Source organism: Tauraco erythrolophus, chromosome 2 (genome assembly GCF_009769465.1).
Source record: "Tauraco erythrolophus isolate bTauEry1 chromosome 2, bTauEry1.pri, whole genome shotgun sequence".
In the NCBI taxonomy this organism is placed as follows: Eukaryota; Metazoa; Chordata; class Aves; order Musophagiformes; family Musophagidae; genus Tauraco; species Tauraco erythrolophus.
In genome coordinates, this window is record NC_141466.1 from 132,144,323 (window position 1) to 132,158,658 (window position 14,336).

General features: G+C 49.1%; 1 protein-coding gene across 1 annotated transcript; it reads right to left on the bottom strand.

Annotated features, from left to right (window-relative positions):
- Window positions 1-49: 49 nt before the first annotated feature.
- LOC104372865 (uncharacterized) lies at window positions 50-14,033 on the bottom strand. Its single transcript, XM_086631936.1, has 8 exons — window positions 13,981-14,033; window positions 7,232-8,237; window positions 6,822-7,120; window positions 4,248-5,186; window positions 2,615-2,709; window positions 2,247-2,414; window positions 1,267-1,424; window positions 50-470 (listed from the first exon to the last, which is right to left on the bottom strand). Exons 2-8 carry the CDS (start codon window positions 8,234-8,236, stop codon window positions 225-227), a joined length of 2,910 nt encoding a protein of 969 aa, XP_086488062.1. The 5' UTR covers window position 8,237; window positions 13,981-14,033; the 3' UTR covers window positions 50-224.
- Window positions 14,034-14,336: the final 303 nt, after the last annotated feature.

Genomic DNA, 14,336 nt, shown 5'->3' on the forward strand with positions numbered 1-14,336 from the left:
CCCCTTCTCCAATGGCGAGAATCCCAACCCCTTCTCCGATGGCGAGAATCCCGAACCCCTTCTCCGACGGCGAGAATCCCGACCCATTCTCTCTGTAATTCCAGCTCTCCCGCCTGAGGAACCCGTCACGCCGTGGAGCGTAACGAGGCAGCTGCAACGAGCGTTCGAGATGATTTGGCTCGTTATGACCTGGAGAGACGACAGTTTCCTGGCAGGAACGGACGTCACAAGCACAAGAGGGAGCGTTCGGCCTCTTCCGCGCTACCGACACCAGATGGCACGTGTTGTGTTTTTTTAAGGATAACGCTTTCCGGTTTGTAAAGTTTACCTCGGTCAACTGACCAAACCTCCGGCACGGAGTCTCCACCCACACAAACTTCTGAGAACGGTTCTATTTTGGACCAGTTGTGGTCTTTTTTGGTTGTAAGATCTATTAAGAAACTTCTCCAGTGAGCATTCCGGTCATGAATCTAGAAAAAACGGGAAAAAATAATGACATCTGAGTTTTTTTTCTAACACCAACTTCAAAAACTGAGTATTTAAGCCGGTGCAAAACGAAATAGCATCACGGTTAACCCCGTGACATTGTGCTCAAATACATAAGCTGAACTCTGAAACGCGCTGATTTTCTGGCTCCGCTCTCAGGGAATGCTCCCAAAAGCCATTGGAATTTTAGCATTCGGGCAAACATTAACCCAAAAGCTTGTAATTGGAAAAAAACCCCTTATGTTCTGTCTGAGTAGTCGCTTCAAGGACCCAAAGGTCCCTCACAGCAGCTAAGCTCAGCAATCCATTTTTTCAGCATATCGCAACGCTGGAAACACAAAATCCTATTAATCTACAGCACAAAGATGTTATAAATGTTGTTATGGCCTCTAGGAAGAGCCTTAAAACACTGTAGTAACACAAAATGTGGTACTGTTCCTTTTCCAAGAAAAGGGTTTCATCAGTAATAAGCATTTGAAGCAACCACTAAGATCCAATTTTCCTTCTGAAGACAATAATAGAAGTATTGGGGTTTGACAGCTGGTATTGGCAGCTGCTGTGCTCAGGGATGGAGGAAAATTCTACACGTTTCAGAAATATATTTTCAAAAGCTGCGTGTAGAAGGTAGATCCATCCCCCCAACCCTAAAATCCATTCCTCCTCAATTTCTGTTCCATAAAGATGGGACTTGAGCACCAACGTGAACCCTCATGAAGGCAAGAAGCTTCCCTCAGCAGTTCAGTGCCCCCAGGGCCACACACCGCCCGCGGAGCGGCGTACCGACACGTGTCTGCGCAGGGTGGACATGTCGGTGAAGGTCCTCTCGCAAGCACGGCACTGGTACGGCTTCTCCCCGGTGTGGATGCGCTGGTGGCGCCGGAGGGCACCCTGCTGGGTGAACGTCTTCCCGCACTGCTCGCAGAAATACCGACGGGTCTCTGAAAAACAGCCCGGGAAGCACGGAGTTAGCAGGTGGGGTCTTTCGGCCATCGTTTCAGCAGATAAAAAAAGCAAGAATGTTTAAAAGATAGAATTATAGAATCACAGAGGTTTGGGTTGGAAGGGACCTCAAAGATCATCCAGTTCCAACCCCCCTGCCATGGGCAGGGACACCTTCCACTACACCAGGTTGCCCAAAGCCCCATCCAGTCTGGCCTTGAACACTGCCAGGGATGGAGCAGCCACACCTTCTCTGGGCAACCTGTGCCAGTGCCTCACCACCCTCAGAGGGAAGAATTTCTTCCTTATATCCAATCTAAATCTCCCCCCTTTCAGTTTAAAGCCATTTCCCCGTGTCCTGTCGCTACAAGCCCTTGGAAAAAGTCTCTCTCCAGCTTTCCTGTAGGCTCCCTTTAAGTACCCCTTTAAGATAAAGTGGTGTACGTAGGAGGTATGTGCTGGAGGTTCTGGTTTTTAAGGTTATGTGTTAAAAGTTTCTTGGCTGCCTTTTCTCAAGGAAAGTCTGAGAACAGCTCTCACAAGGGGAACGGCAGCAACTACAGCCGCCCTCTGCTCCGACATCCTTCAGCAGCACAAACAAGGCCTCAGTTTTCCAGGCAAGCATCATCCGACACGACGCAAGGCAATATTGTGCCCTGCTCAGCAAGCCAGGACCAGGATGAGCCCTGCTTCTCCTCACCACCTGATTCAAGGAGCTTCTAAAAGTGGTTCTGGAATAAAACGTCACCAGCCAAACTGGGAAGTGCTTCGGACCCAAGCTTCCAGCTTATTTTCCCACCCTGCAGAGTCTGTTTTGTTACCTGCGTGGACGTTGCTGTGCTGGGCGAGCGAGGCTCGCAGTCCAAAGGTCTTCCCACAAACCTCGCACTTGTAGGGCTTGGCACCCATGTGGCACCGTTTATGGCATTTCAAGTATTCGTTGGTGGCAAAATGCTTCCCACACACATCGCATCTGAAGAGGCGCTCTCCTGAGTAAAGAGAAAAAGGCACTGTGAATTCTTGCAGCAGAATTTTGCACTCCAGAGTTGGTTTTCAAATGTCTTTCTAGCCCTAGCAGCTCCTTCCTGCGAGTTACAAAATCAAACGTGCACCTTTTCCGAATCCCGACTGGCCCTCTTCTAGCAGCACAACGGGAGGTGGTGGGAGGAACCAGGTGGAAGGTGCCTACCTGTGTGGGTCCTTTTGTGGCCAGTGAGTTTGCCTTTATCAGCAAAGCAAGCCCCACAGTCCTCACAAATGTATGGCTTTTCCCCTGTATGGGACCTAAACGAAGTCAAACATAAATTAATATTAACAAACCAGCTCTTGTAGTGGTTCTTAAAATAATAAATTTGAAATTACATTTTACACACTACTGTCAACATGCTTCAGCTTTTAAACAAAGAGGAAAAAAGTACGTTCTGCTCAGTCAGGAAATGAGAGTTTGCCGGTAGAGGCGCTGCACTAAAGCACTAAAATTCCCACTCAAGGTTTCCCTTTTCCTCACCCTCAGGCCCTACAAAACCCACCTTTCCTTCACAAGTTCTAGCTCATCAAATCAGTGTCAGAAGGGTGAAGGCAGGGAGGATGACAAGCTGTTGCTGTGCTAGAGACTGAATGTGCATCCAGACTGTCCCCAGCATGATGCCAGCAGCAGATCCCTCGGGACGCTGCGGGCCACGTTCTTGGCTTCGGCGATCCCTCAGCCTCACGGCCGCTGGCCTGCAAACCTGAACTGGCAGGATATTCCCAATTTTCAGACAAAAGGCACTAAGGAAAGTCAGGCAAGCAGTATTTCTGAATGCATGCTGGACATCTGATTTTAAACCAGCTCAAATCAGAGAACGTCTGAGCCTAGTGTTTGGTATTAACACTGTGCCCACTTCCTGTATTCCAACACAAACAGTACGATGGGCAAAAAACATGGATAATTTTGAGCTGCCAGGCAAAACACTACAAAAATGAGACAGCCAGTTACCCAACGAACCCCATGAGTCACTGTTTTGTTGCAGTCATACCGCATCTTACACGCAGTGCAGCTCTGCTGCGTCAGCTGGCAGAGATCATCCTGGCGTTCCCGATGTTTTGCCCATGCCAGCATCCCTCACCAGTTGTGAAATCGCTCTAAGAACACTTGGGAGACAGGAGAAACCTGCTGTCCCCATCGTGTGGGTCCACAGTCTCCAGTAACAGGGTTTCTCTCACCTCGTTCAGCCCTCCATCAGCTAACGTCCTATTATAAGCTATCTGCTAGGCTCTCCGTACGGAGAAAGATGGGAAATTCCATGGGATGATTCACCCCCTCCTGGGAGAGGACACATTCAACACAGACACCACCAGAGAGCAATTCATCCAGCCTGGCTCCAGTGACTCCAGAGGGAGCCCAGATGAGAAGTGCAGCTTTTGGATTGCATCCAGACCCCGGAATCCCACACCAATGACTACCTCAGAGTGAGCAGGGCTCAGCATCGGGGGCTCTGAGGCCCTGGACTCACTCTTCAGCCTGTGCTACTCTTCCTCAGCGAAGGCCATCAGCTGTTCTGAAGGCTGTCTCAAGTGACTGGCATTTGTTACACGTTCGGACAGAGTATCTGTTTCAAAATCCTTACTGAAACTGATGCAATGACCAGCTGCAGACAAAGCCTTTGCGTAAAAGAATTAATCACAGACACTACAGAACAAACGATATCCCAGTGTTCCCATTACAAGGGCATGCAAGGTGAATGATTCAGAACGGGGAGGTTAGAAGGGGGAAAAAGAAGTGCTGAGGGCCACTGGGCACGCAGGGAGTGGTAAGGGGAGAGGCAGTGCCGTGGGCTGACCTGGTGTGGATCTTAAGCTGCGACGGCTGAGCGAATTTTGCGTGACAAATGCCACATTCGTAGGGTTTTTCCCCCGTGTGCGTCCGCATGTGGAACACCAGTGCTGTCCGGGAGCTGAGGATCTTCCCGCAGACAGAGCAGAGAGGACGTCTGACTCTGCCTTCGTGCTTCCGCACGCAGTGCGTCCTCACGTCCCTCTTCCTTTTAAACGTGGCACTGCACAGGGTGCAGGCGAACCGCCGCTCCTCGCTGTGCACGCACGCCCGGTGCTCCTTCCAGCTGTTGGAGCTGGCGAACGACTTGCCGCAGACGTCACACCGATAGACCTTACCGGGCAAGCACTGGTGGACGTCTCTGCAGTGATCCACGTACTTCTTCCGGGAAACAAACTGCTCCTTACACTTGTCACACGTTATCACATAGGCGGATTTGTTATTCACCTCGCTTTTATTTACTGTCTTTATTTTAAACTCTCCATCTGACTCATGCTCCTCACCATCCTTCTCGTTAGAGTACTCATCCTCCTCATCATCCTCCTCAGTGCAGACCTCCTCATTATCTCTACTGTCTTCAGCTTCCGAACACCCCGCCTTGTAATCCACCTCCTCCTCTCCCTTCACGCTCATTCCACCTTCATCTTCACTCCCTTCTTCACTCGTTTTTTCACTTCTTGCTCCAGCTTCCTTGTATTCCTGTTTCCGTTGCTCTTGCTCATTGCTGCAGTCTGCTTTGGTAACAGCTGTACCCCCGGGTTCTTCCTCACCACTTGTGGCCTCTCCATGCCTCGCACATTTCCGTTGTTCAGCCTCCGATGTCCCATCCCACTCGTCTCCGTCAGGATCTCTGTCACGGCTCGCTGCGTTCGGTCTACGCGCAGGTGGAACTACCATCCAATAGACAGGCATAAGCTTCCTTTCTTGCCCAGCCTCGTGGATTTTTCTGTTAAAATAAATAAAAAAAAAAACAGAGCATAACTTCAACAGGTTTAATTGTTTCAACTCAGATGTGTTTGCCTCAGAGGAAGAGTCGTTTCCTTTTCATTGTTTTTCACACCATGGAAGAAATTAAAAGCATGCTTGGAGAGCTGAACAACAGGGAAAATTTGTGTAGAGTTGGACCAGATAATTAAAGAAAATTAAAAAGCCTCCTTTTGTCTAGGATGGAGCCTCTCAAGTACACGTATTTGTCATCTGACCACTAACATAGGACGGACCATCAATTTTCCTCTAGGGCCATGGTGAACAGGATAGGAAACGCTGAGCTCAAACCCAAAGGAAATACAGATGGAAAACCAAACCAGAGCTCCTTGGAAGCCACCAACTGCAGGGGTTAACCCCACTCATCGCTGCTCAGCGTGTGGAACAAGCTACGCCACTGCGCTCGCGACACATCTGGAATGGTTTTGCTGCCACTCAACCAAATTTTGCCATTTTTTAAAAGGGAAGCTGGGATCCAGTAGAAACCCACCTATCTCCTGTACCGCGCAGGCAGGATAGGGAGATATTTGAGGTGTGTGGTGGCTTTTGCAGCTCTGCAAACTACTGTGCAGTTTCAACATCTTGTTTTCAGTCAGGCAGGGCTTAACAAACCCATCTGGAAGCTCGTGCTCCCCAGCAAAACAGCACGCAGGATATCTAGCCCAGGAAGAGCGTATTAAAAAGCACCACCACACTGCCCTGACGTTTACCAAATGGGCATTTTCTTATGCACTTTAAACAGATGCTGGTTCTTTCCAACCTCCTATTTAAAACCCGAAACCTGAGGTTTCCAAAATCACCTAAGATTTTGGTTGCACAAGTCCTCTTTGATTCAACGGGAAACGTTCGCCTAAATTCCCAGTCTGGGAGACCTCCATCCAGTAGCTGAACTGAGAGCTTGGTAAGGTCAACAGAAAAAGATCTGTGACAATTTCAACACACTTCCCATGAGGAATTCTGAGACCCCACCTGGAATACTGCATTCAGCTCTGGACTCCCCAACACAAGAAGGACATGAAGCTGCTGGAGCGGGTCCAGAGGAGGTCATGAAGATGATCTGAGGGCTGGAGCACCTCTGCTCTGGAGACAGGCTGAGAGAGTTGGGGCTCTTCAGCCTGGAGAAGAGAAGGCTCCGGGGTGATCTTAGTGCAGCCTTCCAGTGCCTAAAGGGGGCCTACAGGAAAGCTGGAGAGGGGCTTTGGACAAGGGCGTGTAGTGACAGGACACAGGGCAATGGCTTTAAACTGAAAGAGGGGAGATTTACATTGGATATAAGGAAGAAATTCTTCCCTCTGAGGGTGGTGAGGCACTGGCACAGGTTGCCCAGAGAAGGTGTGGCTGCCCCATCCCTGGAAGCGTTCAAGGTCAGGTTGGTTGAGGCTTTGGGCAACCTGGTGTAGCGGAGGGTGTCCCTGCCCATGGCAGGGGGGTTGGAACTGGATGATCTTTGAGGTCCCTTCCAACCCAACCCACTCTATGATTCTGTAATTCTGCAACTAAAGCAGTGAGGACTTCAGGAACGCTCTGATCCTGGTGCCGAGAAAGAACCCCCATTTTCCTGCACACACACAGACACCCCCCCCACGGAACGCCGTACCTCACGTGAGCGCTGTACGCGGACCTCTGCGCGAAGCTGGCGGGGCAGCGCTCGCACCTGTAAGGTTTCTCCCCAGCGTGCGTTCGGAGGTGGGCCGGCAGGCCGCACTGGGAGCTGATGACCTTGCGGCAGAACGGGCAGGCCTGGGCATCCCGCTGCTTCCCGTGCACCCTGCGGATGTGGCCGCTGGCGTCCTTCCGGCGCTCAAACCTCTCGTTACAGAGCACACAGGAGAAGCCCCGTGCGTGGTTGTGAGCGGTGCGGCGGTGCTGCCGGGGGCTTTGGGGAGCAGAGCAGACCTGCTCGTGGCTGTGAGCGGTGCGGCGGTGCTGCCGGGGGTTTTGGGGAGCAGAGCAGAGCTGCTCGTGGCTGGGAGCTGTGCGGCGGTGCTGCCGGGGGTTTTGGGGAGCGGAGCAGAGCTGCTGGCAGGCGGCGCAGCCGTACGTGACGGCCAGACCGCCGTCATGGCCGAGCTCCATGTGTGACCGGTACTGCTCGAGAACGTGGAACGACTCGTTGCACTTCTTGCACGCCATCTGCGGCGAGGCTTTCGCCACTTGCCGCAGCGATTTCCTGCGTTCGGTTTTACTGGAAAATTTGGAAATTAAACCGGTTTCATCTTCCCACTGCTCAGGCAGCATGTTCCCAATCACTACGCAGGCTTCCTTTGACTCAGTCTGACCTAGGAGAGAAGGACTCGTCTCGTTTTCCAGGCTGAGTTTGTTTCTGGCATCTGCCTTGTTACATTTCAGTAGCTTTGCTGTCCTGGATTTTGGACCTGGAAAAGCAGTGTCCTCTTGCTCCAGCCTTGCTGCCTGGCCTTCAACGAGATCATGGCCAGCCAGCAACCTTTTATGTTTTTGCCTATCCCAAAGTTTCCTCTGCATGGGCATTGCCACAACCTGGGAGGAGGAGTTACTCCGTTTGCGGATCCCCTCTTGCTGGACACGAGGCCACTGCGGCGCACCGTTTTCACACAGCTGACCTTTCAGATGGAGGCTCAAATCCAAACCCTTCCTGCCCTCTGCTTTCACTTCTTCACAAATGTCAAGCAAATCCTTGCATTCAAGTCTTTCGGCTATTTCTTTCATCCGTTGCAGTTTCTCTGCTTCAATCTCCACTTCTGCAGTGTAAATAAACTCCAGGAAGGAGGTGAACTCCTCCGTGTAAATGTCTTGCAGAGTCACTGTGCAGTTCTTGGTGTCCAGCATCTCATCGTGCAGGAAAAGCCCCTTGAAATAATTGCTGGAAGCTGCCAAGACAGCCTTGTGAACCAGAAACTCCTCCTGAATTCCTAGATGTTGTGTGTGAACCGTCACGTCACAGAGGTGGCCGAACCGGTACAGAGAATGCAGTGCCCTCAAGAGGTTGGGAGCAGCAACCTTGGATTTCATCAGAATTTTCTTTTTCTCCATCCTGCCAGAAAAACAGACAAAGGTTGAATGCCTGCTCTCCCTCTTCCATGAGCTACCTTTTCATTCACGCATGGCACCAATCACTTAAGAAAAAGCTCAGATCTGTGTTCTAACTCCTAATTTGCAAGATGTGGAGAAGACCTCCAGGTTACTTCTATCAACACAACCGTCACCAGCAAACGCTCTTGGTTTATTCCAGTCACAGAGTCAGATGGATACACTGCAGGATAACCCTTCGGAGTGAATATTCTGCAGCACAGATGGCAACAGTGATGAAACATGAGTAACATGATTGGCCCAGCTTAATAATAAAACATTCTTCATACCAGCACTTTTCAACAGCAGAGGTCACAACAAATGACGGTGGAAACAAGCACCTTTCCCCACTTTGGAACAAAGAGGGAGCTGAAGCACAGCAGTCGCTTCACTTCGACTCTTTTCCAGGCTGCTGCTGAAACAGAGCCCGTGTTTTCACCACCCCGCAGCAGGCTCTGCTGCCTGTGCCAAAGCTGGGGGATAAATCTTTGGGTCCGGTGCAGTTTTGTTGCTGCTTTATTCCCCCACGTAAACAATCAGACCTCGGGGTTGATAACGATAGTTTCTAAGGCTTTATTGTATTTAGCCACTTAAATAACAATATACAGGGGAAAACTACCTATCTATAAACAGCTACAATTTTTTTTGAGGAAATCATAGTGTTTTATTTGAAAAATATTTCAAAACTGGCTCGTCTCAATCAACAAGCAGAGGGGTCAGAAGTTTACTGACATTTTCAGAAAGCACAATCTGTGTTTCGCCACCAGCTCGAGAGACAGACACTAGCTATTATTCCAATCAATCCGATGCCTGAGGACTCCGGGGCTTTCCTGTCTCAACCCACACCACTGGAACAAGAAGTCTCATTTACCCTTGTCCATAAAGCACAACAATGCCGTGGACCTCGCTGAGGCCTTTAGATGCTCTGATCTGATCCTCTAAGCTGATATTCTAAGATCTAGCCTCAGTTTTAAACGTCTGTTATTTAGCACATGCTTACAACAGCTCTGTAATCAAGGGAAGAACATCAGGCCAAAATAAACGGAGGAACCAGCCTGTTATTGCTTAAAGGCTCCACTTAAACTCGGGTTGCTGTGCCTCCCTCTCACAGTAATAATGGTTGGCAGTAAATGACAGCACATTGTACTTTCACTTCTCATCTAAATTACATTTGACATTATATTAAATACATTCCTGGCAGATGGAAATTGTCTGATTAAGAAGACAAATGTGTCTTCAGCATAAAGCACCAGGAAGTCTAATACAATGCGTAGTCTGGAGTGCACAGGTTTGAATAGCAAGCTGAAGGGACAGCTTTGAGAACACTCTTCCTGTTGCAAGCTACGGCAGCAAGCACTGCAGAAGATAATCATCTTCTAATCCGCGAGGCGTAAGTCATTCGATGGTTGTCACCCCCCAGATAATGTTTTTAAAACTGCATTTGAAGGTTTAATCTGATTTTCTAATGACCCCATTGCGTGCCGCTGGAAAGCGTACTTCTGGGTTTCTGGAAACGGACAGGACTTCTACCAGATGTAAAATGTCTGTGGGTTTGAGTTATGCAGAACCTCAAATATTTGTACTGAACTGGGGGGTTGATCCTGACTACTTGATGAGCGAGAAGTCCCACCCCAATCACTGGGACTGCTCGGGATTTCAGCCTTCCCACCCGGCTGGGGCAGAACCTCCTCGCTGCTGCACTCCTCACTGCTGGCAAGTTCAAAGATGTTCACTCAGAGAAGAAAAAAAAACCAAAAATGTTACTTCAGGAAACATCCCTAGAAAAAGTAACTAGAAGAAAAAGACAAACAAAGCATGTGTTGAAACACCCCACAGAAGCTGGAAATCAAGGAGGGGAATATCTAAAATAGAATTTAGACAGAAAAGAGCTGCCCACAGGATGTGGACTCCTACAAATGCACAATCATTCTCCCAGCCTCTGCCTGACGAATTCTGGCCAGCAGACATCTCTAAAACCCTCCCAACTCCACATCTGCCAACTATTATTCCCTACCAATAATCACCAGCTATCTGGAGACACAACCCTAACGGCTCCTATGGCACGCTCGCGGGCTGCAGGCAGAAGTGCAGATCCGGAGGTTAATACCAAATTCAGCCCACAAATTCACAAAAGCTTCCACTTAATCTGTCCCCTGGCTTGCCCTGCGTGATGTTTTCCAACAAGATATCCTTCTTCATTTCCGTGCAGGACTGACCCCAGCGTTGGGAAGCTCCCTGATCGGTAGCGCTTAGAGAAATCAATGAGCAGAGCAAGTGTTAATTTCCTCCTGCTTTTTAAGATCCTCATCGGCGATAAACTCTGGATACGCGCTCCCATGTGAGCTCTACTAACACTAGCAGCTGCTACTAAGCCGAACGGAGAGGTACGTGCCAGCATCACCTCTTTAGTTCAGCTGGTTCTAGCTTAAATCAGCCCAGGAACGGTTTACTGAAATGTCTTTCCAGTGAAAAATGCCACAAATTAATCAATTCCCTTTTTTTTTTTTTTTCCCTTCAGAAAAAATGAGGCTGTACTTTTTGTTACTATTTGGAGAGGAAATCAATCTTTAGTCTTCCAAAGTGGTGTTTATGAATAGAGTTTGTTTTACAGTTTCATAAGGTTGAGAGTAGAACACAGTGTTTCAGGGGTATAAAAAAGTACGTAAGATTTTTTTTTTTTTTTTTTCCCCAAAACAAGTTCAGCTATAGAAGCTTTCCAAGTATTTTGCTTTCATTTTGGGGGTAAGGAAGCAGCTTCTTATACCCGATAGATCAGGAAAGCTATTTTCTTCTTATTTTTTTACACATTGGTAACACTTAATGACCAGAGAAGACTCTTGAGGAATTCCCATCCAGAGCAACAGGAATGAGGAGGACAAACATTGCAGTAAATCATCCAGTTGTTGAATCAAAGAGAAGGACATATTTTGTTCAAATCGCAGGTTAATGTTGGCTTGAAATAAACACCAATAATTGAATAGGAAAAACAACGATAACATCATTAAGAGGTTTAATTATCCCTCCATTCATGAACACAAGGCAGCCTGGTCTTCATAATCCTAACTTTTGCTCCCACCTGCATCCACCACGAACCCGTTACCACCTGCAAGACCAGCACCCAAAAGGGAGCTGGGTAGAGGTTACCAGCCCTAACCAGTATCATTCTGCTGTTCCCTGAAAGCAACAAGTCACCGAGACACTGACTTCAATAGGAAGATTTAAATGAAAACAACATTTTTTCCCACATACTGCATTTTATGGGTTTGTTTGTAACGTTTTTCAGCTATTTGCCCAGTAATGAGGGAATAAATACTTTAAAGAATTCGCACATATGCAAGATTTATAGAAAACATAATTAATTTAACAGAACCACTGCAAAAGTCAAAATATACTTCACTTCAATCACAGTTCCCAGTAAGGCTGCTGGAATAAGCACAGCTGTTTTCAAAACCAAAGCCCAACACTGGCTTCCAATCTCCAAGAAGAGATTTATATTTGCTCTGTACTACAGTGCTTTTTTTTTTGTGTGGTTTTTTTTTTTTATGATGCAACAACATAGTCAATAGCAGCTCTCTAATTCAGGATAATTAACACAGTAAACGAAGATGTTTGTAAGAAGGGCAGTAAATATTTCCAAAACATGTTTGTTTCTTGGACTTTCACTATTCACACCTACTTTGCAACTTCTACGGGCCAGAGCCTTAACTGATGCCATACAGTACAGCCCTTTGGAAGTGAAGACGGTGAAGGCACGCTGATTTATGCATCCAAGAATCTGGGGGAAAAAGCCAGCAGGTCAAAGAAAGTGAACTGCATACTTCTCGAAAAGTCTGTTATTTCACATAAATATGTCCTGCTTTTTGCAAAGCACAGATAATCTTTGATGGCTTGATTTTCCCCAACCCTTTCCAATTAGAACTTAAGTCTCTTTTCAGAGAAGCGAGGAAGAAATTCTTCCTTATTTTCCCAGGAAGAGTTCCTTTAAACTCTCAACAGCTGCATGTACACTTGCAGTGAAGGGCCCTGACAGTGATCAAAATGAGAACCCTTGAAATATCAATAGTGTTAAAGGGCAAAAAATAATAAAAACAAAAAGAGTCCTGGTATGCTCTTACATGATCATCTTTACTCTCAGCAGAAACTTCCCAAATTCCTCTTTGAAGTGCTGATAGGGTGTAGGAGCACGTAGTTGCTGCCCTTGATGCCTAGGCAGCCCCTTGGCAAAACAAGCCCAACATGGGTAGATCACAACAGCAGTGCAGCACCTCAGATCCCGACCGATAAAACGAACTGCACAAGAGATCAGATCAGACAACCGGAGCTGCCGGACAACAGGCAGAATATTTAAGACCACCCAAACTGCCCTAAGTAAAGGGCAATAAGGCTCACTGCCACAGATGCGTGAACTTGGCATCAGTCCTCAAAAGAGCCACAATGGTGACGTTTTTTCTGATTTTTGTGCTTGTTTTTTCTGTAATGTTTGCCTGTCTTAAAAGACTGTGATGACAGAATACATTAATGACGGGGCGATAACAAGCTAACACAGATGAAATAGGGTCAGGAGAGTTATGAGAACATAAGTAACTGCTGGAGTTACTCCACTGTATTAATCACCTGGGAAATCGAGCTTATTCCCATCCAGTGCAGACACAAAGCATTAGGTAGGTCAGGACCCCGAGGGAATAGTAACAACTCCACCCCTCCCGCCCCAGTTTCTGGCCTGTTTGTGCACTGCTGAGTGGGCTGTGGAACTGCCATCCAGAGCATCTCAATTATCTTACCGGGCACTGTGGGCCAAATCCTTCCAAGAGTTATTGAATCATGGAATGGTTTGCGTTGGAAGTGACCTCAAAGATCATCCAGTTCCAACCCCCCTGCCATGGGCAGGGACACCCTCTGCTACACCAGGTTGCCCAAAGCCTCATCCAACCTGGCCTGGAACACTTCCAGGGATGGGGCAGCCACAGCTTCTCTGGGCAACCTGTTCCAGTGCCTCACCACCCTCAGAGGGAAGAATTCCTTCCTTATATCCAATCTAAATCTCCCCTCTTTCAGTTTAAAGCCATTGCCCCGTGTCCTGTCACTACACGCCCTTGTCCAAAGCCCCTCTCCAGCTTTCCTGTAGGCCCTTTAGGCACTGGAAGGCTGCAAGAAGATCACCCCGGAGCCTTCTCCTCTCCAGGCTGAACAGCCCCAACCCTCTCAGCCTGAAGGGTTTATTTTTTTGTAAAGATACAGAACTCTGGATACTGCCTTGCTAAAAAAAAACACATTACCTTACGAGACACAACCAGAAACGCTGTTCCTGTGAGGAAACCAAAGCTGACCACGCTTCACGGGTGCAGCAGCCCCGCCACTCTCAACCCTACGGGACAACCACCGCACCGTGTCGTTCCTCACGCCACTGACGCCACCACGGCTGCGATCGTTTTTCGGTTTTTACCGCGCAGCCAACACATTTCTGCGTGCGCGATGGCCGCCCCCCGCCTCACCCCGAGCCCTGCAGGGAAATCACAAACCCAATTTTCCCCGCGCTCGACAGCGGCGTGACTCCTCACGCCGTGCAGGCGGCCGCAGCCCCGCGCAGCACCGGCGCGGAGCCGCGGGGCGGCCCGGCCGCCATCTCCCTCCCGCCGAGGGGACCGGCCGCCCCGGGCTCGGCCGCCGCCCGGCCCCAGCGGCCCCTCCCGGGTCCCGCCCGGCCTTACCCTGCCAGGCGAGGCGAGGCGCCCCCCGCTCCCGCCTCCGCCGCGATCCTCCCGTCCCCTCCTCGGCGGAATGGTGCGGCGCGGCGAAGGCCCGCCTGGCACGACCCTGCTGCCCGAAAGCAACATGGCCGCCGCATCGGCCGCCTGTCTTTGGCAGCCATCTTGAGTGAGGGAGGCGGCGGGCCGGGAGCCGGCAGCCATCTTGGGTGTTCCCGCGCGCCCAGAGGAGAGGCGCTGCGGGGCACTCAAAATTCCTCAAAATTCCTCAAAATTGCAGGCGGGGGTTGGTTGTACCCCGTTAATTGGAGTGCTTCCTGTATGCTTTTAATTATTTTTTCTCAATAAACTGCAGCAAC

Coding starts and splice junctions, on each gene's coding strand:
- LOC104372865 (XM_086631936.1), bottom strand. CDS start 8,236: ATGGAGAAAAAGAAAATTCTGATGAAATCCAAGGTTGCTGCTCCCAAC. Junction 5,187..6,821: donor GCGTACAGCGCTCACGTGAG/GTACGGCGTTCC, acceptor TTATTTTAACAG/AAAAATCCACGAGGCTGGGC. Junction 2,415..2,614: donor CCACAAAAGGACCCACACAG/GTAGGCACCTTC, acceptor CTCTTTACTCAG/GAGAGCGCCTCTTCAGATGC.